The sequence below is a fragment of the Solanum dulcamara genome, chromosome 7 (assembly GCF_947179165.1).
Source record: "Solanum dulcamara chromosome 7, daSolDulc1.2, whole genome shotgun sequence".
Classification (NCBI taxonomy): domain Eukaryota; kingdom Viridiplantae; phylum Streptophyta; class Magnoliopsida; order Solanales; family Solanaceae; genus Solanum; species Solanum dulcamara.
The window spans coordinates 7,722,394-7,747,086 of NC_077243.1; the positions used below are offsets into that span (position 1 = coordinate 7,722,394).

Here is a 24,693-nt window from a genome sequence, read left to right on the forward strand (position 1 = left end):
TAGGTCGTGTTATAACACCTTCGACTTTCTCCTCTGCTTTTTGAGGTGATTGTTGAACTATAAATTTTGACTTTGCAATTTGAGATTTCGATTTTGCATGTAAAGTATCCATAATTAATGGATCGTTGAGATGCTTGGATCTAATCTCTTTATACCCTTCACCAGAAGAATCAGACTCTGATGAAACAAGAATTTTTTTATTTTGATTTAATTATGTGAGACCAACACTAAATGATAGATATGATTCCATATGTATCAGTGAATAGAAGATTAAAATCAACAAAAACATACAGTTGAAATCAATGGAAAATCGAAGGAGATGGAATTGAAGTGAGATTCTAGAGAAGGAAGAAATTGAATTACCTTATTTGGAAATTTGAATTTCAGAAAAATATGAATTGAAATTCAAAAAGAAACCGCTGTATATGGGGCTTCAAATTAGGCGTGAATTTAGGATAGTTGGGCAGAAGGAATGGGATGTATCAGTGAGTTGGAGAGAGAATTAAAAAAAGAGGGATTTTTGAGATTTTTATAAATGGTAGGGAATAATAGTAAATATAGTAATATAAGGTGTATAGTTAGGTAATTTTCGAATATGCGTGCACTTCAGCCCAGAAAATAACTGGCCCGGCAATTTATATAGCCCAATCTTGGTAGGCCCAGTTTTCGCTAAACCGGGTTATTGACTTATGAGAGGGCTTGGCCTAGTAACTTCTTGTCGGGTCGGTATCAGGTCAATAAAATGGCGCAAAAATCAAATAGATTTCCAAATTTGTCCTGCTTTCCCGCTCTCTCTAACGCAATTCACAAATCCATTTCCCGCCAGATCCAAAGCTTTTTACATTTATCCAAAACCCTAACACTCGAGATCAGAAGTAAAGTGAAAGAGAGCAACAAACTTTAATCGACAATGAAGATCCGATCCATTAAGCTCAGAGAAGCTCACAAGAGCAGCAGTGGTGTTGGGTCATTCTGCTCGGTTTTATGGGATCAGCAGGGCGAGCACATTGTCACTGCTTCTTCTTCTGATTCTTCAATTTGCATTCACGATTCTATTTTGCCAGCAAATCCCCCTAAAGTTGTTCGACAGCACAGAGATGGCGTCACCGTTTTGGCTCTCAGCCCTAATTTCACATGTCTGGCTTCCGGATCTATTGACCATTCCGTCAAACTCTACAAATTTCCTGGTATTTTCTCACTTTTTCCTCTCATCTCAAGTAGGTTATGAGTTATTTCATTTTAGAAACAAGGAGTTCGTTTTATTTCATTTAAGTTTTTGCTTGTCGTGTTCCTGTCGGAGGCAAAATGATTAGTGAATCTTTAAATTGACTGATTAAAGCATTGTAGCACATTAGCTGAAGACCGAAAAAGGCTATTTATCTGAATTATTTGTTAACTTAGAGTTAACTATTGAACGATGTGCATAATATTTCTGTTAATTGTTGTATTCTGTTACTTTTTTCATATCATATATAAAACTGAATTTTCTGTTGTTTTTTATGCTTCTATTTCCAAAACAAGTTGTTTTGGACAAATGATAAACTATAGTAATAGCCTAAGTTGTTTTGTTTGAACATCCAGTTTTTTTTTGGGATCTGCCACTATCCAAACTTTTCAGAATATTGATTTACTACCACTGAAATATTAGTACTAGTAATTGTCCTAAAGTCATTCTGACAGTACTATTGTCCCATAGTCATTCTTACTAAAACATTGTCAATCTTTCTGTGAATAAGTTGGTCCCTTCATCCAAATCTTCTGTGATCACTGGTTCATGAAACCACTAACCATGCAATAGTGTATGTGACACTTGTGTTCCTGTAGTATGGATATAATATAGTTAAGACACCCTTTCATGAGCTACATGTGAGTTGGGACTTGGGATCACATTATTTGTTAGTTGGTCAACATCAGGCTGGTCAACAGGGTTAGTTTGAGGAGCTGACTGTTATTTTGCTTGCTCTGTTGTTTTATTTTCCAACATTTGCAGCTGCTTAGTATGAAAGTATTTTTAACATAGTATGACTTGAGCCGAGTGTCTTTTAGAAATGGCCTCTCTACCTCCTGGGAAGGTCTTCATACACTCTACCAGACCCCACTTAGGGGGATTTTACTGGGTATGTTGTTGTATAATATGAAGAGAAATTAAAGGTGCATTTGGTCTTAATTCATTAGGCACATACAAAGATTGTCCTTTTAAACTTTTTTTTTCTTGACCTCAATTTTAAGAGCTGAATACTCAAATGAACTCTGCTAATTCCTGAATTAAGTTCTGTGAGATTATTAGGCTCCTAGCAACCTTACATGTACTGCTTGAGGTAAAGAGATTGTCCCCATATCCTGCTCCACATTGCCCCTTCTTAAAAGAAGAAAGATGAAGAGAAAGAAAGGAAAATAGTAGAAATATAGCTCAACCTTTTAATATCTTCATGATCATCTTGATCTCGTTTTGCTTTCTGAAGTCTTTTCCTTGATTTGGTTCTTTACTGCCTCTGTGTATCTAACTTCTCGAAACATCATTGCTAGTTAATTAAAAGAACATGATCTGGAGATATAGTTCTTTCTATGCCTTAACAATTATTAACACCATGTTATTTTATATTGTAAACTTAAAATTGGCATGGAGTTTAAGATGTAGATTTGACTTATTTATCATACTAGTGTCAGTGCAAGAAAAACAAAAAAGTAATGGTTGAAAACTTAGTTTGATTGGGAACACATCACATCAAGGTTTAAAAGTTAAATGAATTTGAGTTCTTGGAAGTTTTGAAATTAGAAAAAATATGAAATGATATCAAATAGTCAATATGTCTCGAAACGGGAACACTCATACAGATTGAAATGGAGGCATATACATGATTAGTTATGCCAAATTTGGAATATTTGATTTTCTATTCCAGCTGCTCATCAGTTTGCTGATTGTGATCGTCATTTGGTTTGTTTGTTGTCCTGATTCTTGCATCAGCTGGGGAGTTCGAGACAAACATTACTAGATTTACATTGCCTATACGGGCACTTGCTTTCAATAGATCTGGAACTATGCTGGCAGCTGCTGGTGATGATGAAGGCATCAAACTTATAAATACCATTGATGGCTCGATTGCAAGAGTTCTTAAAGGACATAGAGGATCCATCACTGGCATAGCTTTTGATCCCAAAAGTGAATACCTGGCTTCAGTTGATTCAATAGGGACTGTTATGATCTGGGAACTCCAGTCTGGGAGCACAATTCACGTCTTAAAAGGAATAGCTCCTGTCATTGGTTCTGATTTTTCTTCTACGAATATAGTTAGCTGGAGTCCTGATGGGGAGCTATTAGCTGTTCCTGGCTTGAAAAATGATGTGGTGATGTACGACAGAGACACTGCAGAAAAACTGTTTTCTCTTAGAGGTGATCATGTACAACCCATTTGCTTTTTGTCTTGGTCACCAAATGGAAAGTACATGGCTACTTCTGAACTAGATAGACAGGTTTTGATATGGGATGTTGATAAGAAACAAGATATTGATCGGCAGAAATTTGATAACAGGATAACTTGTATGGCGTGGAAACCAATTGGCAATGCATTGGCAGTAATTGACATCATGGGAAAGTATGGTGTTTGGGAATCAGCTGTACCTTCTTCAATGAGATCTCCCACAGAAGATATTCCTGGTTTAAGTTCTAAAAATGGTCATGGTCTTATTTTCTATGACGAAGAGGAAGAAAACCCAAGTGTGTCTGGTAGTTTAAGTGATCTTGGAGAAGATAGTCACGATGAATCTGAACCATTCAGCAGAAAAAGACTATGCAAACAGCATAGTTATACTGATGATTGGGAAGAAGACACTAATGAAGAGTTGGAGTTACTTCCAAAAGTTGAACCTCGTAAAAAGGCTCCTCATGGTAACAGGGATGGTTTAGATAATAAAAGAAATAAGCTCAAGGATGTGCCAATTTCTGCAGGGCCAAAAATGCAAGAAGCTATTCAGCCAAGCGCAACTCCACAGCTGCCTGGCAAAAGGCGTTTTCTATGTTACAGCATGCTTGGCAGTATAACCACGATTGAGCTTGAAGGATACTCTCACATAGAGGTATTGTGGCTTGTTTTTGTTTTGTGTGTCTGTCTGTATTTCTATTCTAAAACTCTACCCTCATTAGTTATTTTTGTTCTTATTATACAAAAAAATTGAACTTTGTGCTTTTTTCCACTATCATCTTCAACCCCAAGTGATTGTCTTTTGACTTGTTCATGGCTAGAATCTGTGATTATCAATTTGTCAACAAAACTATCAAGGGGAAAACAGCTAGTAGTATTTGGTGCATGCAATGTTGAGAGGACAATTTATCCAATGTTTTACCATAGATCTATATATGAATTAACTTCAGCTTTCATGATAACTTCAATGCAGATTGATTTTCATGACACAAGCAGTGGTCCCCGAGTCCCTGCAATGACTGATTATTTTGGTTTCACAATGGCTTCATTAAATGAAAATGGAAGTGTATTTGCAAATCCATGCAAGGGTGAAAAGAATATGAGTACACTCATGTATCGACCTTTTGGTACCTGGGCAAATAACAGTGAGGTTAGTGATTTACTGTCATTCCATGTGTATGCCAAAATGTTTTAGAAATCTAGTGTTATGAAACTTATTACTTCGGTGGCTAACTCTGATTTCCTTATGCAACATCAGTGGTCAATGCGATTCGAAGAGGAAGAAGTAAGAGCAGTTGCACTAGGAACTGGCTGGGTAGCTGCCATTACTAGTTGCAATTTTCTTCGCATCTTCACAGAGGGTGGCCTGCAGGTATATATTCAGATATTGTTTCCTTATGTTTTTTAAGTTGGTTCCATTTGTGTCAATAATAATCTCCCATTGATTCAAATTAACTGTTTTGTTTGATTTCATGCAATTTTAAGAAAATAACACTTGTTTGTAATAGTTAATGGAGGTGCAGCTTGAATTTGTATAACTTCTTGACAATTGTTTCCAGTTTGTATAATGGATTGGTTTTTGATTTATTTATACTTTTTGATTATTGATTATTTATATAAGTTGTGAAAATGGTCATTGTTTTAGAATTACCTGAAATAGACTTATGACAATCATCTTGATATAGATGGAGTATTTCAAATTTCATAACCAATCTTTTGATTATTCTGGAAATGATAACTGAGACAGTTCTTTTTCTTTATTTGGATTGAAATACAAGAGGCATATTCTTTCCCTTGATGGACCAGTGGTCACCGCAGCAGGCTTTAAGGATGAACTTGCTGTTGTCACACATGCATCTCCCCCTCTTCCCTCGAACGAACAGGTATAGTTCATTATCATGTTATGTCAATATCTTTTGTTTCACGTTATATCAACAAGGCTATACAGTAGCTGTTTCTCTTCACTTTCACCAAACTTGGATTTTCTAGTTGAACTTAATATATGCAAGTATTATTTGGACTGATCTATTGATGACGATTGGAGAAGAGATGGTCTGGTCTATTGATAATAGAACTATTTGAAATCCCATACAGATTCTTGAATTTAGAATCTTCAATATTCGTACTGGAACACAACCTCGCCGAGGAAGACTTCCATTGACTCCTGGTTCCTGTTTGTCATGGTTTGGTTTTAGTGAAGAAGGACATCTCAGTTCTTTTGACTCAAAGGTGAGAAAAGCATTTAATTCTGAGACCATTGTTTTTTCTTAAGATTGCTTAATCGAAGTATGTTGCTTAACTGCAAGCGTAGGGTGTGCTAAGGGTCTTTTCTAATCAATATGGTGGCAGTTGGCTTCCCCTTTTCAGGTATAATAACCTCTCTATTTGTCCACTAACTGCATTGATGTACAGATCTTGTTCATTTACAAATTAGAAATTTCAGTGCCAGCAAATTAAAGAAGTCAGAAGAAAACTATTGGGTGGTTGGGTTAAACACAAGAAAGTTGTTCTGTGTCATTTGCAAATCTCCTGATTCCTTTCCAGAGGTATGATGCTTTGTTGCTGTGTTTTCTTGCATATATACAACAACACCTTTCTAATCCTCTGGTTTTATTTTCAGGCCACTCCTAAACCTATTCTCTCACTGTTGGATCTTTCATTCCCTCTTGCTTCATCTGACCTTGGAGCAGAAATTCTGGAGAATGAATTTATAATGAATAACATGCATCTCCACCGGGTATGTGTATATTAAGATTTCCTTACAGCTTCCAGAAAAATCAGGGGAAATTCATGTTGATATGCTGTTTGCTGGATTACATTCAGATTCAGAGCACAATTGAAGAAATGGAAGCTGCTGGTGAGGACACCAGTTTGCTTGATGACGAGGCTTTTAATACTGAAGCTGCTCTTGATCGATGCATCCTGAGGCTCATTGCGTCCTGCTGCAATGGTCAGTTTTCTGCAAAGTTGGATGCGGCAAGTTTAGAATACTTCAGTTTCCTACTTTTCCATTCTGTTTTCTTAAATTCTGATATCGGCTTCGTTCCCCTCTCTAATCAGGAGATAAGCTAGTGAGAGCTACTGAACTCGTAAAACTCCTGGCTTTGGAAAAATCAGTCAAAGGTGCTATAAAGCTTGTTACAGCACTGAAACTGCCAAATTTGGCAGAGCGCTTTAATGCCATATTGGAGGTAGGGATCATGACCTCCATGGAAGCATGTGAGTGTCATATATTTGTTACTTCACATTTCTTATTCATGTTGCATTGTATTTCTACAGGAAAGAATGAATAAAGAAATAACTGGCGGCACAATTCCTGCATCTACTGAGTTAAAAGGTGATACCACCTTTAATGCCCATGCTGCATTAACCAAGTCCCATGTTATGGTTGAAAGCAGCAAAAGATTGGAATCACATGATTCTCCGTCCCTAAATATGTTAGCTCCTTCTCATACGAAAAAACGGTCTCTGGAGGAGCCAATCAAGGATGTAAACGTACAGTCAGAAACTGCTAAAGCCAGAAAATTGGAAATGGCAAGGGAGTTCAAAAGTGCATTTGATATGAAGAATGCTAAGAAAGTGAAGGATGAAAAGGATAAGGCTGATGAAGTGAAAAATGCAAGAAAGGCGGATGAAGTGAAAAATGCAAATGAACTAGAAGATGTACAAGATAAGAAGGGGGAAGCCAATAAGGTAACAGCACAACGCCCCTCTAATCCATTTGCTAAGTCATCGAACAACAAGCAAAATACATCCTTGTTTGATTCCCTAAAGAAAAAGGTGAAAGTTGACAGATGATGCCTTTGTGACTGAAATGACTGATCTAATTGCTTGTTATAGAGAAAATATTTTGTATAATATTAGGTTTGTGGTAGTTCTTGTATCTATTTAAGCAAATAATGTGGAAACAATTGACAAGACTTGAGAGCTGAATCTGATAATCCTCAATTGTGCGGAAATGAGTATTCACTTCTTTGTTTTATTCATGCGTTGAAGTCAGATGTATTGCACCTTAAAAAGATCAAATGGTGTGGATATTATTTCTCGGATATTTGGTGATACTATGTCCTTCATAGTTCTTACTAATTAAAAAAAAACGGGGCCTTAAAAATATGTAGGCCTAAGGCCATTTCATCATTGAGCTGGCACTAATTTAATAAATGGATTGTCTTTTGAGAGGGCATTTTTTTTATTTTTTATGATTTAACAATTCTCGCATATGTATTTTTTTTTGGATTTTTGATAAAATAATTATATAATTTTTTACATGAATTAATGCAAATATCAATTTATACTGCTAAGTGCTAACTGAAATGATATGTTAATTACTCCCTATATTCCAAAATAATTATTATATTTTATTTTTGAAGATTTAAATTATATTTCTTCCGTCCATTTTTACTTGTCAACTATATTATTTTAGGATGTTCAACAATATTTGTCGAATTTGAAAAATTAAGAAATAATTTACCATTTTGTGTTTATTTTATTCTTGCTATTTAATGCTATTCATTTTTTAATATTTAAATGGCTAATAATTAATAGAGTGACTATAAGCATTTTTCCTACACCATTTAACCAAACACTCCAATTTTCAAACAGAGTGGAAATGGACGGAGATTTTGAGGTTTTAATAGAGTAATTTCACATGCCAAGAAAATCAACTTCTTACGACACACCTACCAGAAAACCATCAATACAAAAAAACCAAAAGCCAAAAAACGCACTTCTTCACGCATACACAAAAAAACGCATTTCCTCCGCTTCAGCAATGGCTCAGGTCTCCATCTCGCTGCTTAATTTCCTCAACGACGGCGAAGATGACGTTATCGAACATCAAAACGTCGTCGTAGAGGACCTCGACTCTTCTCCTTACTGGCCTCTCAGTTTCGGTGACTTCGATTTGTACGCTCCTCCAGATCTCTCCGATTTCCCTCGCCGTCCCCAAATCTCTTCGTCTTCTCGTCGGAGGGCCGGTTTTGGCTTAAGAGACGACGTTTCAGAAACTGATTCGATTGTCACCGTCATGGACCGCGAGAACCAAGTAAACTTTGTTATGGACATGTTTCAGCAACGGGTTGAGCAATCTCAATCTTCGACCCGTGTGGTTTCGGGCCCTGATTTGCTCCATGCGGAGCCCGAATTGGAGGCCGATTTCGGTGTGATTGAAGGGAATGACTTTATGGGCTTGAGTAGCTTAGATATAGATTTTGGGCTAGGGTTAGGTTTTCGTGGGGACACTGATAATTCTGGATTCCATGTTGAAGATTGTGATGGCCCTGAGCAGTTTGTTAATGGGTTGAGGGTTGTGGATATTGAATCTGACTCGGATTCTGATGAGAACTGCGTTTTAGGCAGATTATTCAATGTGGATGAAGCTGATGGGGACGATGAAGACGAGAATATTCGTGACAATGAGAGTGATGACCCAAGTCTTCGCCTGTGTTGGGGTTCCTTCCAGTTGGAGGATCATAGGGATGTGAATGAGGACTTTGAGTGGGAAGAAATTGATGGAAGAGTTGATGAGAGAGAGATTCTGAGCATGTTCTTAGATGATGATGAGATATCTGAATCTGCTGGCCCAGAGGATAGAGCAAGAGAATTGGAAAATTTGGACTGGGAGTTTCTGTTAAATGTTCAGAATTTGGAACCTGACCCAGAAATTAGAAATGGCGAGTTCGATATGGGTCGTCATATGGATCAAGACGATTACAATTACACTACTGAGTATGAGCTATTGTTCGGACAGTTTGCCGAGAGCGAGATTGGTTTTGTTGGAAGACCACCAGCTTCCAAGACTGTTGTTAGAGACCTTCCAACTGTGGCTGTGAGTAAAGATGATTTGGAAAAGAACAATGCTACTTGTGCTATCTGCAAGGATGAGATGAATTTGGGAGAAAAGGCTAGACATTTACCATGCGCTCATAGGTATCATGATGACTGTATTCTGCCTTGGCTTGGGATTAGGAATACCTGTCCAGTTTGTCGATATGAGTTGCCCACTGATGATCCTGGCTATGAGAGAAGGAGAAGGGTCCAGACTCAAAGAGTTGGTCAACTTGATTAAAGGTATATTTTTTGTATTTATGTAGATGGCTTGACAACAATCTACCCCTTGAGCACTGCGTCTGCTCTTTGTTGATCTGCTGTTGGAAGTACTTGTTGGTTTCTTTGAATTAGGATTGTTAATATACTAGATGATTTTGATGTCAGTACTATGTGGATGTCTAATTGCCTCGACTGTATGTTTAGAACTTTATATATGAAGCAAGTTCAGAGAATGAATGAATTGTCTATTTAATTTGATTTTTCGTTGTATGTTTACTTTTACACCTTATAGATTGTAATACGCTCATACATAATAAGTCTCATTGATATTCATCAATCAGTCTCTGTAGCCCTTATGTTTTAACCATGTAAAAGTAATTTCACTAGTGACCAGATAATCACCCCATTTTGACAGAAGTGTGTTAGATGAGCACTTCACGTTGACATAGCAAATTGTGTTTATACTTACATTGAGCTCATGAAAAGCTTTATTTATGATTTCTCTTTTAAAAAATTCACTATTCCTTCTCTAAAATTTCTGGTGAGACGCGAAAAGAAAAATAAAACAAAACACTGGAAAGAGATAGGCTAGCGCTATCAGATGAATCCCGGCTGGTTTTCCCGGTTAGACTCTTTTCTGGTGATGCTGAAGGTGATAGTTCACTGTCATGGAATAAAAGGGGAAAGGAGATAAAGTGCAAAGGGAGGGTATTTTTTGCTTCCCGGAGAATTTTTGGTCCATATCTGTCAGGGTAACAGCCCTCACATACAAATTAGCCATCGAAATGACCCCAATGGATCGAATTCAATACTTTCTATTTCACCGCCTATTTGACGTGTACATAATGATGCAATCTGGAAATGGAAACAAAATCCTAAATCTAAGAACAACAATAAAAGATAGATATTTGACATAATAATGGAACTAATTGAAAACTAAAGGCTCTTTGATAGCCAAAACCCTCAATTAAGGAATCCAAAACAAGCACCTAATCTATTGGATACCTTCAAGAAGAAGAATTCCTCAAGCAAGCAATCTCTCTAGATGACCTCAAGAGAAATAATTCCCAGGCAAGTGATTTCATCAACATTGTTTACCAACAAAATCCATAGCCCCATTCTCTCAAGAGTCTCACTCATAAAATCAAAATCATCTTCCCAAAATAATCCAAGTATAAATGAATTATACTTACCTATTTATAACCTAAGCTAGTTAATACATCAATGCCCAAAAGTTGCATTCCAGAAATGCAAAAGTAGCCCAAGATTGCACTGCTAGTTGACTTATGGTGGACTTACGGACCGTATGTGTCATTCACTGTCCGTAGGTGGCTCCATTGCATCAAGACAGAAGCTGGCAATGTCCAATCTCTCAATATACGGTTCAAAGTACAGGCCTTATGTTGGTTATGCTCTAGCCATATGTGATTTATGGTCAACATACGGTTCATAAGTTGCAATTACAGACCATATGTGGAGTCTGCTCCATTCTTCTCCGTGCTCCAAGCATTCTTTTTAAGTGGAGCCTTGTACTTCCATTTTAGCTTCTTCTTGGGTTTCAAGCCTTTATCCCAAGCTGCCTCCAAGCCTTTTTTTAGAAAGCAAATTTTGGGCCGCTTTTATTAATTTATAACAAAATAACACAAACAAAAAACCATGTCCGACCCAGGCCAAAAGTGGCCAGTCCAATACAAATGTATAGCAAAACTTAAAAGAATGTAGACAAAACAAACAAATATCTGGAATCCTCCAAGCCTCTGAAGTAGTGACTTGATGAAAAGTCCTTGAACTCCTTATTTCGGCTTTGTGTGCAAGGTCTTGATGAAGCTCGGCTTGCATCAATAAATAAGCAAAAACCAATGAAAAGACGAAACCTTTCTATATCTGCGTGGATCTACTCTTGTATTCTTGAAATTAGCTCTTCTATCCTTGAAGTTCGCTCTTTCACTATCTTTTCACATCCAAAAGCTTAGATTCTGCTTGAGCTTTTTCTGACTGCAATTTTTCTGCTCACTGAGTCGCCCCATGTTCCTTCTTGCTATATGAAGTTGGCTCGTTCTTGGATATGGCTTTTGATATAGTATTTTAGTTAAGCATGCAAGATTAAGGTTAGTTTACCGAGAAAGGCTCAAATGATGCAAATTTATTCTTCATAATTTTGACATGATTTGGGGGATCATTTTAAGGCTTCTGTGCTGGTGAAGAAAGGAGTGGGCTGCTGAAGAGTTGGGGGGGGGGGGGGGGAGTGACGAAGAAGAAGAAGAAAGGGGGTTTGGTGGTGGTGGTGTTGGGGGGGGGGTAATTGTTTTGTTTGTATGTTTTTTCCTTCTTGATGATTTCATTATGAGCATCAAGTAGATGCAGAAATAAAGATTTACATGGACAAAGCAAAACAACTGAAATAAACACCTATGTCAGTTCTGGTAACTAAAAACTAGGCTAGACTAGTGAATTGACAAAATCCAAAAAGTGGTCAGTGCTTGACCACAGGTGTAACTTGAGCCAGCAAAAAAGTTGGGTTAAACATTGTGCTTTTAAGGATTGATACGGAGTTGAGATTCCATCAAAACATCTCCTATTTCTCTCTGACCAGATGCACCAAGGACCATCCGCCAGATGCTCTTTGATGGCCTTGTCAACTTTGAAAGAGTTCCAATTCCTATAAGCCTCTTTGGTGTGGATGGGGATTATTAAAAAGTGAAAAAAACATGTTCCATATCTCTGAGGCTGCTGTACAATCCAGTAAGCGGTGATTGACCCTTTCCCCATTAGACTTACACATATGTAACATCTGTTTCCCAATTGTATTTTCCTTTTTCTGAGGTCCTGGGTCAAGCATGCTTCATGTAGAGCTGTCCAGGTGAAACAGATGACTTTAGTAGGTAGTTTTGTTCTTCAAGTTAGCTTCCATGGCCCAGACGGTGGGATAGAATGTATTTTGTTCCTTGTCACATCATCAGCAAGTAATTTTCATGCGTCTGATTTTGATGACCCATGTGTTTAAGACACATTTTTGTCGATTTGAAGTGGGCTATCTAGGTATTGGCCATGTTCTTTCTTTTTACAGATGTTTAAGATGAGATATTCTTGCTTGTTTTGCATCATGGATTCTCAATTGTCACTCAAGAGTGGAATAGTCGGAAATTGAGGATCCAGGAGTCATTTGCAGTGAGAATCTTTGCTTAAAATTGAGCATAAGTAAAACAGCACTCACTTTTGGAAGACAACCAAATTGGGTACTTGTTAGGAAATTTGGATTTTGCCAAATATTTGTGAAGTCTTAACACTTCTCATCATATATGCAAAATATGTCGGTCCATGCAGAAACAGATCTTTAAGAGCTGCTGCAGTTAAGTGTGTTAGACCTGAGAGCATGTATGAGCAGGCTTGTGAATATGTCATGATAGTTTCTGATCTGAGCATTTCATAATGAGGCTGTGGATGGCTAAATAAGAATAAGTCTTGCACTAGTTCAATTTCTGCATGTATTTTTGCTGTGTTTCTATTTAAAGCCGTGTTTGTATTTTGTAGATATCAAGATATCGTGTCAATTTCATTGATACAGTTCCATGTTCTATGCTTTTATGACCACATTACTATTTACTGCAAATGGATCATCTTTTGAATGTGATCTGAAGATTGTATGTCCTCATTGGCGCATTGAATTTAACTCATATTCCCTTTTCAGGACATTGTAGGTTTGGTTCATCATGTATAGTTTCAGTTGCTTCACAACTTGGCAGAACAAAACCAGAGTTCTCGCTGGGACTGTGACTGCTTGCAATTAGCGCACACACCTCCCCCCAAATGCCATCAGGTTGTGTATGGCCAACAGGATGATGGGCTAGTTGATCAAGGTTGGAGAGAAGCTTTATTGAAATTTGTTTGGATAACTTAACTTTTGTTCTGGAGACAATGATTCCGTAATCCCATCACTGTTATCAAAACAATTAGGATATCTCCATTTGTTTATATTCGTAAGAGGATGAATTTATTAAACTACAGATCATGGGGAAGTTTTAAATGGAGCTTGCTAGTTGTTGGCTAAAACGTGGACAAGTGCAGAATTTGTCTCGTCCAGCCAGATGTATTATTTTAAGTTTGCCAACTTGTAAATTATTGTTCTTGAATTTGTAGTTTGATATTGAAAATTAATAATATTGCTTGGTTCTTTTGGAAAAATACGAAGTTGAACCAAAATGTTCATTTCCCTTTATTTCCTACGTATGTGCGCTTAATTAACAAATTGAGGTTCGACTGGCAATATTCACTGCCTTCTTAGTTCTTACACAATCAAACTACTTGCTGAAGCAATATAGATATCTGCTGGCCGCCGGTGTAACATAATCTGTGTTCTAGTTTAAATGAAACACTTTTCCTTTTTAGTCTGTTCTAAAAAAAAAGTTCGGATACTACATCACATTATTCAAGCCAGAACAATTAGGCACCTGAGAGTGTGTTCGGAGGAAAATATTTCTCATGCTTAATAACATAATCCGAAGAGGAAGAAAGTACACAAACATTACTCCTATCTTTGTAAGATAGAGATGTTGTTTCCAATAGATTCTCAACTCAAAAAAAGTGTAGACTAAACAAGATAGAAAGGAAAATAACAACAAAATAAACCGAGCAAATGAAGCAACAAGTTATAGTGAGAATTGAAGAATAAGATACTACGATACAAAATAATACAACTAAACAAAGAGAAGATGAGAAGAAGGGATTGACCCCTTGCCAACCCACATAAAAGTCTGACAATACTTTGCTTTCATACTACCCTTCTACCTTAATCCTTTACCTCTATACCTTCCTATACATGGTCATGCCCTCAATAAGCTGAAGACTTAAATTGACTTTAGGATAATCTTTTTTGCTAGATTATCATTAAAACAAGTCCAGGAGATTTCTACTGAGCAAGAGGACGCTATCGAATGAAAGAAATTTTCAAGATTGGGATCCTTTTTGGGAAGGTTGCTGCCCATTAGCACTCTGAGTCTGGGATGAAGTTTCCACTGTAGAGGCTGAGTCGCTACCGCTATCATCATTAAAATTAGCGGGATCTGCATATGACTGGTACCCAGGAAACCTGGCAAAAAAAGGAGCTGTTGAGGCAACAATACACCACATAACATTTCAATTAACATGCTGTATATATCCTTTATATGGTAAAAAGAACTTACGTACCTGCTTACTTTTACTTGCTCTCCATTTATACCCATTTTTACATCAAAGATGTTTCCTACAAACAGTTGTCATTGAAGTTGATTTATGTCAAATAAATAATCATGTTGCTACTTCGGGGAAGGAAAACTATTCAATGGTTTCAACAGAAACAATTCGTTGCAATTAATGCCAACTGCAATTGTCCCTTCGTGTACACATCCGATGAATATATAAGGCCAACTGAATTGACCTAAGAAATTCATGGGGATGCAATTGTAACCCCAACACTATATGACATAGTAATAACCTTTTCCTGATGCACGCCAAGTGACAATACCCTCTTATAACTCAAATGATGTAGCACATTCACGACTCATGCCTATAGGAAAAAGGTTATCCAGACATGCCTGTTCTGAGTTCACAATAACACATTTATACTTTATAGAGGCCATATATAGGTTAGAGTTAGCTAAACAAAATGAAGAGATTGAATCAGTAATAATTAAGGGGGAGCTATTACTTAATTGTGAAAGCTGATTTTCTCTAAGAAAGATACTACCTCAATTAAACTGCTTATAACTGGTTATTCAAATATGCCTACTTTTACTCTTCTACTCTTACTTTCTTGTTGATTGTGCACACTGTCTGGTCTTGTGTTCCAGTAACTTGTAGCTTTGCTATGCTAAATAGCAGATGATAGGGAATGGCACAACTAAAGTAATCAAAGATGTCCTGGTACACCACTAGACTCTTCCAATGATTTCGCTTTACATTTTATGAGAAAAGAAAAAAAGCCTGAGATTGTTAAAAGCCCTTAAATATTATTTAGAATTAGTTTACACTAGTTGTTTCTCAAGGTCAAATGCATCAAAGGAGTCAAGGACTTAAAAGTTAAGCACTGAAACTAACGCGAGAATCTCCATATCACTTAAACTTAAAGTGATCCTTAAATTAGGCAAGGGATGGTGGGGGAACCATTAAACAAATATATCTCCAAAACATGTGAATGTTCAAAGGAGTATCCTTCAAGTAAATGCAATTCCACAATATACAAAATAATCATAAAATCCACATACAACAAGAAGAAAAAAACAACCATTGTGGTTTAATACTCAGTAAAATTGACCTTATTATAGTGCTTTCTCGGACAATTTACCTCCAAAAATAGTCTTGTCTGAAAAGTACTTGGACATTAAATATCTCCTCGCCTCAGCTTCATACCTCTTGAACTTCTCAACCTGCTCATTCTCCATATGACTACATCACAGCATGAAAACAGATAGAGAGTTAGGACCTCCATCGAGTTCCAATTACATTTTATATAGATAGAAGTCTTGAGCAGAACTTAAAACAAATAGTCTTGCTTTTGTTTTTTTCCCTTTTTAAGTACTGTAGACTTAAGTTCTTCTTGTTTCCTTTATCGGCACTATAGACTTAAGATTAACCATCACGGACAACCAATAACATTCGATAAAAACATACCAAAAAAACCCTTAGATGTGCTACCAGCATCATGAAAAGATGTAATGTTTTTATTATTAAAAGGACGTCCAGCTAGGGATGGCCTAACACGAAAACTTAGATAATCTTTCTCCATATACAGAGAGACTATGAACTAGGAGATAGAAAAGCATTTTGTATCAATGTAATTCACAAGCAGACTTATGTAACAATCTGTGCTAGCTAGTAGCCCAAACCATGTGCTGATTTCCCTCATTGCTCATACTAATAGTTTACGTAAAGTTTTTAATCAGAAGAAGACTTAAAGCCATATAAAGCAATCAACAGTTCCATAAAAGATCTCATGTGGGAGGGATTTCACAGTCTTCTCCTATCAAAGCTTTTATTTCCTTGACCTGCCTAATCCACAATATCCTCAAGCACTTGAATCTATACTTTTGGTTAAGCATGTTGAGACCCTCAATGTGAGACCTGAGTTCCTCTATTGGCCAAGACACCTTGTTAGGTATTATTTGACTTTGAGAAAGCTTTAGCATAACTTTTCAAGTAGTAGAAAGCCTAAAGCCTGATGAACATTTCAAATATGTTATACATATTTAACGTAAGATAATGCCCACTAATGGACCACAACCGAGAGGAAAGAACTTAGATAGGATTAATGCGACTATATAGCTACCTCTATATTACTATACTACTACCGAACCAGTAAGCCCAGTAAATCTAGACTTGTGGAAATAATAATGCATAGTTCATTCATATTTCGATCATAAAACACAGAGAGTATCTTTGTGCTTACTAATTTAGCTAAAATGGATAATTCAAGAGATTCTATAATAAGCGTGCACTTAACACATGCAGTGACAGGAAGCTGTTGCTATTTCAGTTAAAGTACTAATATACTGTCATTAAATATTGAGCATGTATTTTGAGGATTTGCCTATAAATTGTAGTTTTGAACACCGAATTCACTTTGCACATAGGACATTAACTTGGGAGCAGATAGCAGAGTAGCCAACAGATTTTGCTTTTCAATTACTACCTTACTAGAGTATCAATTAAGCATCTTACTCTTTCAAATCTGGCTGTCACACATGATGCCAGATACTCTCTGGGTTATCTTCACAAGAATACCAACATAACTTCAGTTGGGCTCCAAAGGAATCAAATTTATCAAACACCTTCCATAATAGCTATCATTATCGGAACTCTGTTATGATACATTCCCTTTATTATCATATCTACCGGCTGAATCTTAACAGTCATCTCTGTATCTTCCCATCATTTATGTTAGAAGGGCAATGTCAATAGGTGATAAGTAACTCACAAAAGAATGCCAGATGACTATCATCCATGAGTATATTTTATTTCCTATTTTACAACAACAAGATACCCCATGTAACCCCACAAGTGGGGTTTAGGAAGGGTTGTGTGCACCCAGCGTGAAGGCAGAGATACCATTAAATAATTCTTTACGAGTCTATTCCTCCTTATATGAATGAATTAACAACAAGAAATTTCTTAAATGCTGCCAATTGCATTTAGGAACATGAAAAAACACCAATCAATCATACAGTAAATTTAAAAATCAAAGCGAAGGCCGAACAGACAAATAAAATAAAATCAGAAAGCAGCTATACGATAAAGCGTAGATATACACTTACTCAAGAGGATCTTCGATTACTTCCTCCTTCTTCACATCTTTAAGAAGCGTGAGGGTTGGAACCTCCTAGAGAGAAAGGGAGCACTCCTGAATTAACCGATAAAAAAGAGGGAAAATGAATGAGCAGTTAAGTTAGATAGGCGAGAGGAACCTGATGTTGTTGAGGCGGCGGAGATTGAGGAGCGGAGGATATGGGGGAGTTTGATACAGAATTTGCCGTTGAAGAGTCCATTTTCCAGTGAAAGCTTGATTGCCAATTTTCAAATGTCCCTTTTTAGTTTATTCATCAATTTGATTAATTTTAAAATTATATTAATTTATATATTTTTTAAAAGATTATATAAAAAATACTATAAAATAGAATTTTTTTAATATCAATATAATGAAAAAATATATCTTAAAATATTAATTAAAATTCATATCATTTAACTTTAAAAAAACAATGACAACTAAAAAAAAATGAAGTATACACGTATATTACCCTAATTTTTTAACATAATAGGAAGGGAACTTTGCGTTCTTGAATTCAGAAAACGTGAAATAATACCAAGTGCCCGCTCAACAGTTACCAAATAACAAATTAGCAAGACGACGGAATGAATCCACCGTTTTTTTTCTTCTTCATATATGGTGTATTATTGAATTTAAGGATCTAGTTAAGTAAAAGAATTCATAATACAAACTCAGACAAATACAAGAATTCATTAGACTATTTTTCCATAAAAAGATGTCAAAATGATATCATATACTTAGATAATTCAACTCTAGTAAAATAATAAATACATTGCATGTTTTTTAATAGCATTCGATTATTTATCTGAATACCTTGACCACATTCCAAAAAGTATTAACATTTAGTAATCTTTTATTAGCTATACTATTTTGGTAACAAGGTAACTATTACCATCAACAAAAACAAAACAAAGAGGAAGTTTTATAAATAACTATAGTCATAATTTGCCTAATTACGATTTGTAGTTATATTTGTTAGCTCATCCTCAATTGCATCAACACATACAACTTTTTTTAGATACATTGTATCTATTCGCTCAACCTAATTGTGGCAACACATATAATATTTGTTGAATACACTCATCGCGGCAACTGGTTGTGACTTTTGGATACAAGAATACAAATTGATTGTTGATAAAAGAGAAGGAACACAAACAAATTGAAACAGATTAACTTCTAGTTGTTTGGTATGGTCGAAGAAGAGTAAAAGTAATAATACTTCCTTATTTACGTCAAGTTCTAGAAAAGATCGAAAAGCTGAGGTGGGAGAAGTATCCAACTCCCCCTTTGATAAACAATGAAAACAACTCCCTTATCCCCCCATATTTAATTCCACTTTCTATTTACACCTAACAAGACAAAGTTTGACATATGAACAACAAAATACTAAGAAGCACCAACCAAGGGGACAACATCATAATTCCAGAGGACAACATTGCTGTGGTAAAGGTCATAATGCCAGAGGAATCTCTTTTTTTTTTGTCGAAATAATGCCAGAAGAATAACTACGGCAAAGCATAGAGGGAGATAGGTGAAAAAACCCGAATATTGCACATGGGGAAAGTCTAGTAGCCAAAAGCATCACTAGCTTAAGCTCTGACCCGAGAAGCCTAAATACTCTAGGTAGTAGTATCGAGGTTGAATAAGATTACCATGGAATTCTTGGCTCTTGGAGTATCAACCTTGTCGTTCTCATCTTTTTTTGAGAACTGAAATTACATACTGAACTTTTGTTTTAGAACATCTTCTGCCACATTGCTCTTCAAATGATTCTTTGAAAACTTGAACATATTCGCTGGAGGAGTCATTCTTGAAATCAAGCACCCATTGCTAACAAGGAATAAGAGGCACTCTCTCTCTCAAATCGACTCGTACAGGTATCCAAAGGGCTTGGATAAGAGGCACTCTCCCTCTCAAATCGACTCATAGAGGTATCCAGAGGAACCATCTTCAAAAGTGTGAGAGAGTGCCTCTTATTCTAATCCTTGTGATAATCTCCCTAACAATCATTGCGTGCACTAACTTGAAGCATATTACGGTAATTTGTGAAGTGCTTTCCTAGAGGAAAGATTTTGAGTCATCAACAAGAAGAACGTGAGTCAAGTCACAAGTGATTCTAAACAGTTTCTTGTAGCTAGCTGCCTCAATTTTATTCTTTGTTCCTCTCCGTTCAAATGCTGAAGCACCAAATCATCTCGGGTACTAACCAATTCACTTGTTTCCTTTTGGTCATATCAATCTTCACTAGAGCTCTTACGGCTTGGAAAGCATATTGCCAACAGCAAAGTTATAGCTTTTTCCTCCTATTTCAATCTGACTGCAACCAATTTCTTTTTGCAAGCCTAATTCCTTCATCTTTTGCCTCAATTGTCTAACAGAATCCCAGTCCCCATATCTGGCAAAAAAATTGGATACTAGAACATAAATTTCTGCTCTTTTTGGCTCTAATTCCAGTAACTTCTTAGAACATTTCTTCCCAAGATTTAACTGGGCGTGAACTATACAGGAATTGAGCAACGAACACCAAATTTGAGTATCTGGCTGCATAGGCATCTCAGCCATGAGATTTAAGGCATCATCAAACTGTCCAGCACGAGCCAGCATGTCAATCACGCATGCATAATGCTCCAATTCTGGTTTTAGACCATGCAAGATCTGCATCTCTCTAACATATTGTTGACCTTCTTCAATGAGCCCGGCATGGTTACACGCCATTAAAATAGAGACATATGTCAAGCTGGCAGGGTTGAAGCCCAATTTTTGCATTTCCTGAAATAGCTCGATGGCCTCCATTCCAAGTCCATGAACTGCATATCCAGTAATCATAGCTGTCCATGATGCAATATCTTTGAGCAGAATATGATCAAAAACATACTTGGACATTCCTATGAATCCAGATTTTGCATACATGTCTATGATTGAGCAATGGACAAAACTATCCTCTATAAGGTTAATTTTTAATGCAAAGCAATGAACTTCTTTCCCCAGCCTGATAGCAGACAATGTTGAACAAGCCCCTAATACACTTGTAACAGAAATTTCATCAGGTTGGTATCTATGAGATACCATATCACGAAACAGACAAAAGGCTTTATTTGGTACTGCATTCTGCAAATAACCAGCTATCATCACGTTCCAGGATACCACATTTTTATCTTCTATCCTGTCAAACAGACATTGTGCCATATCTGGTTTTCCACAATTCATATAAAATGAGATTAGGGAGACCCGTGTAGACATATCTGTTTCTAGACCATTTCTAAGCACTAAACTGTGAATTAGTGTACCACAATGTAGCAGTTTTAAGTGGGAACAAGCAAGCAGAAGGCTACCAATAGTAAACCAGTCAGGAAGCAGGCCAGAATCCATCATTTCAGAGGAGAGAGTCAAAGCCTTGGATGGATCCTCATTCTGAGCACAGCCACTTATCAGTGCATTCCAAGAGCTTACTGTCTTATTCGCCACTCCATAAAATACAAGCTCAGCATATTTGTGCAATCCACACTTTGCATAGGCAGCTATAAAAGCATTTGTTAACAACTGATGGAATTCAAGACCATTTCTAAGCGAGTAACCGTGCAATTCTTTCACTATCAACTGCTCTGACTCCTCAAGGCACACGGGCAAAACATTCAATAGGGTGACCTCATTCGCCTTCACATACTCACTGGTACTTTGCATCCTTCTTGTAAGATGAAATGTTCCTCTAACATCTCCTCCACCTGAATAACCCCTGATAATCGAGTTCCAAGAAACTACATTTTTGCTCTCATATTTCTCAAACAGAATCTGTGCATCAGCAAAGTACCCAACTTTGCAATACATATCCACTAGTGAATTATTCACTGTTAACGCATTAGCCAATCCTAGCTTTACAGCTAAACCATGAATAATCTTCCCGAATTCCACTTCCTCTTCAGCTGCACATATTGGCAGCATAATAACCATAGTAGTTGTGTCTGGAACGAGAGCCTCATCCCCTGTAAATATATTCCTGAAAAGATCAAAACTTTGTTCAATATATCCATTTGCTGAGAACCCAGAAATCATTGAGTTCCACGAAACCAAATTCCTCTCAGGCATATGCTTAAACACTTTTATAGCTTCCTCAACAAGACCAAACTTCCCATACATGAAAATTAACGCATTGCTTACAAAGACATCGCTAACCAAACCCATCTTTGATGCCATCCCATGAATAGCTTCCCCCAAACCCACATCAAGAACCCCTCCACAAGCTTTAATAACACAAGGAAAGGTAAAATTGTCTGGCCTTTCCTGGGTTGAAGTCATCAGCTCAATAAACAAACAAATAACATCAAACCAACGCTCATTCTTTGTGTACCCACTCATAAGAACATTCCATTGGTACAGTTTTTTGCTTCGTAATTGATGGAAAACAGAGCAAGAATCGGAAGGATACCCGCACATCGAGTACATTGTGATGAGCCGCGTACAGAGTATATCGTCATCTTTTAATCGGGTCGACTTAGTAACCATTTCATGGACTTTACGACCCGTTTGAATGTCCTTTTGTTTACCACAGGCCTGTAAGAGGACGCCTAAGGCCTCGGATTTTTCAGACGAGTGGTAAAGGGCGTTGTCGAGGTATTCTTGAAATGTACGGAAAACTTCCGACGAACTTTTGGATTCGCACAGTTGCGTAATCTTTTCGGATAGTGTTAATGGTTTCTTGATCTGATTCTTCAAAGTGGGTCTTACAGTTATAGAATCTTCCTCAGGTGTTGGGGTGCAAACTGAACCTGCCGATTTTGGAACGGAGGTAGTCGCAAACGAGCCTAATTTGTTGGGTTTTGGACTAAATTTGACGGTTTGAAGTTGGGGCTGGTGGCGGAAGTTGTATATCGGCGCCGGCGCCTGAGACGGAGCCGGAACCGTGGGGAAGCTCGCCAGCTTGAACATCAAACATACATAGCAAGGCTACCCACGGGTACCAGCGGCGAAGAATATATGGTGGCCTTCGCATCCCTTATCCAATTCGAATTTAATTTTGCAAACGTCAATCCCAAAGTGAGATAGTGTGTCATTATAATGCCATTTTTATTTAAACACATAATAAAAAAAATCTTAATCAAAACTATAGTATTCAACAGATTTTTTCGAGGAGAGTGTTATTTTCTTTCCATCAGTTTTCATATTGAATCGAAAGTTTTTAACCAAGGTGAAGTTTTTCACTTTTTTCTTTTTGGAAAGGGTTCATAGCCGTGGCTATTGAAAAATATAATCTCGTGCGCGTCACCTTCACATCTTACTTATTGAATTTTATTAGATATTTTATTATTGATATTATTGCCATTCTTATGCATACTAATTATATTGAAGTCAACCAATATTAAAAAAAACTCTACGCTTCAAATTAAATTGTGCTTGTTGAACCATAAAAGAATATTCCACCGAGAGGCCAATCAACTTGGACTGAATTTTTTTTAGTTATAATATATATAAATACAAAAAAGGAACTTTTAATTTTAAGAAGTTTACATACATGATAAAAGTGGTAGCCGAAAAGCAAAGATGATAAATGAACTTTTAAAACGCGAGGGAGAGCACCTTCGGGTGTGGTTGAGTTGGTTTGAGGGAGACTTCCAAAGTGGACGTCGCGGTTTCGAACCCTCCTACTGCCTTCTTTAGCTCGTCGCATGAAGTTTACCTAATGCATTTTACATCTCCCATGTGGTTTACGAGCGATTGCATAGTGAGGGATTTACCCAGCGTGCTCACCCGAAGGGCAGAGGCTGCGAATTTTCCTCGAGTTTTAAAAAAAACAAGCGAGGGAGATAATATTTGCTGACATGTTAATTAAATGTTAGAAATAACTTATGAGAACGATAAATAACACTATTAATTGAGGTGTCATTGAGTAGAGCGCATTAGGAACGGTTGCAGATAGCAATAGCAAACAAGGAGAAGAGATAGACGCCCCAAGAACAACCTTTGAGAAATAGAGAGAAGGGCATTGTCATGACAAGGTAGAATGCCGTAGTCGCAAATAAAATACCTGCCCGCTCCAGGAATTCGGATTCAGCCGGGTAATTGCACTTTATAAATCTTCCCACGAAGAGTAACGCGAAAGCAAGTAAAATAGCAAATGACAACAATTGGAAACACAAAGGAAGCGAATTTCCAGTTTGTAGAGAGTACAGAGCTACCTCAACCCCTGATGTTAAACAGAATGCCATGACAAGCGTAGACCAATCGAAATTATTGGTTCCAGCAACTTCAACTACAGGGCTACTCTCTTCCACTTCCAGGAGCTCTGCTGTTGTGTCACCGTGTTAGCGGATTCAAGGGATAAACCTACAGTACTAGGTGAGTTGGGTGACATTACTGTAGTATTACTTGGGAGCTCCATTATATATGTTCCGTGCCTTGAAAGAGGAAAATTGGCGAGCCGCGTGTTATTTATACAGATTACAGTCAGCACTGAGCAGCAAAAGACAAGTCTGTTTTGGCTTTTCCAACTTTTCCCGTGAAAAGCCGGCTAACAAAACTCCAAAAATGATGCAGTGGCAATCATCGATATATAGAACATAATTTATTACCCGCTTAGCTGCTGCAGGACAAACTACTAGTGATAGAAACAATGGCTTCACTTCCCTATCAAATATTCCGAATGTAGGTGATTGCTTAAAGTAAATAGTAATACAGTAAATGTCAGCATAGTTAACAACGTCATCATCTCAACATGGTCTACCTCCTTTTTAAAAAAAATGAAGATGATGAATCTTTTTCTCGAAGGATTAGAAAAAAATGGGTCAAGATCTCCCGCGGGATTGATTTGGAAGATCCAAAACCAAAAGTAGTAGCAGTTACTACCAAAAACATAGTGGACACAGTCACTCAATTTATTGTTAACTATGGAGTAAATAAGTAGTCACCTCATCTGTCACACGAAACAACTTTCGATTA

General features: G+C 37.1%; 4 protein-coding genes across 5 annotated transcripts; 2 read left to right on the forward strand and 2 right to left on the reverse strand.

Annotated features, from left to right (window-relative positions):
* Positions 1–784: 784 nt before the first annotated feature.
* LOC129896060 (protein ENHANCER OF LHP1 1) lies at positions 785–7,418 on the forward strand. Its single transcript, XM_055971877.1, has 12 exons — positions 785–1,187; positions 2,966–4,074; positions 4,393–4,569; positions 4,678–4,791; positions 5,198–5,302; positions 5,514–5,648; positions 5,731–5,786; positions 5,863–5,965; positions 6,040–6,156; positions 6,243–6,369; positions 6,480–6,610; positions 6,699–7,418. Exons 1-12 carry the CDS (start codon positions 911–913, stop codon positions 7,215–7,217), a joined length of 2,970 nt encoding a protein of 989 aa, XP_055827852.1. The 5' UTR covers positions 785–910; the 3' UTR covers positions 7,218–7,418.
* Positions 7,419–8,011: 593 nt separating this feature from the next.
* On the forward strand, positions 8,012–13,656 carry LOC129895435 (uncharacterized). Its single transcript, XM_055971156.1, has 2 exons — positions 8,012–9,488; positions 13,156–13,656. Exon 1 carries the CDS (start codon positions 8,068–8,070, stop codon positions 9,484–9,486), a length of 1,419 nt encoding a protein of 472 aa, XP_055827131.1. The 5' UTR covers positions 8,012–8,067; the 3' UTR covers positions 9,487–9,488; positions 13,156–13,656.
* A 445-nt stretch (positions 13,657–14,101) lies between these two features.
* Positions 14,102–18,093, reverse strand: LOC129895027 (uncharacterized). Of its 2 annotated transcripts, none has more exons than XM_055970657.1 (5): positions 17,903–18,093; positions 17,753–17,814; positions 15,787–15,887; positions 14,652–14,706; positions 14,102–14,553 (listed from the first exon to the last, which is right to left on the reverse strand). In XM_055970657.1, exons 1-5 carry the CDS (start codon positions 17,981–17,983, stop codon positions 14,412–14,414), a joined length of 441 nt encoding a protein of 146 aa, XP_055826632.1. In that variant the 5' UTR covers positions 17,984–18,093; the 3' UTR covers positions 14,102–14,411. The 2 variants fall into 2 exon arrangements, with proteins under 2 accessions (XP_055826632.1, XP_055826631.1); XM_055970656.1 differs by having other exon boundaries at positions 17,753–17,817; positions 17,903–18,089.
* A 736-nt stretch (positions 18,094–18,829) lies between these two features.
* LOC129895545 (pentatricopeptide repeat-containing protein At1g18485) lies at positions 18,830–22,897 on the reverse strand. Its single transcript, XM_055971270.1, has one exon. The coding sequence runs from the start codon at positions 22,684–22,686 to the stop codon at positions 20,017–20,019; it is 2,670 nt and encodes an 889-aa protein (XP_055827245.1). The 5' UTR covers positions 22,687–22,897; the 3' UTR covers positions 18,830–20,016.
* Between the last annotated feature and the right edge of the window lie 1,796 nt (positions 22,898–24,693).

Excerpts from the sequence above, each read along its gene's own strand:
- LOC129896060 (XM_055971877.1), top strand. The coding sequence starts at position 911 with ATGAAGATCCGATCCATTAAGCTCAGAGAAGCTCACAAGAGCAGCAGT. Across the intron at positions 4,792-5,197 it reads TCACAGAGGGTGGCCTGCAG|AGGCATATTCTTTCCCTTGA; the intron begins GTATATATTCAG and ends TTGAAATACAAG. Across the intron at positions 6,157-6,242 it reads ATAACATGCATCTCCACCGG|ATTCAGAGCACAATTGAAGA; the intron begins GTATGTGTATAT and ends GATTACATTCAG.
- LOC129895435 (XM_055971156.1), top strand. The coding sequence starts at position 8,068 with ATGCCAAGAAAATCAACTTCTTACGACACACCTACCAGAAAACCATCA.
- LOC129895027 (XM_055970656.1), bottom strand. The coding sequence starts at position 17,983 with ATGGACTCTTCAACGGCAAATTCTGTATCAAACTCCCCCATATCCTCC. Across the intron at positions 17,818-17,902 it reads CGCCGCCTCAACAACATCAG|GAGGTTCCAACCCTCACGCT; the intron begins GTTCCTCTCGCC and ends CTTTCTCTCTAG. Across the intron at positions 14,707-15,786 it reads AGACAAGACTATTTTTGGAG|GAAACATCTTTGATGTAAAA; the intron begins GTAAATTGTCCG and ends AACTGTTTGTAG.
- LOC129895545 (XM_055971270.1), bottom strand. The coding sequence starts at position 22,686 with ATGTTCAAGCTGGCGAGCTTCCCCACGGTTCCGGCTCCGTCTCAGGCG.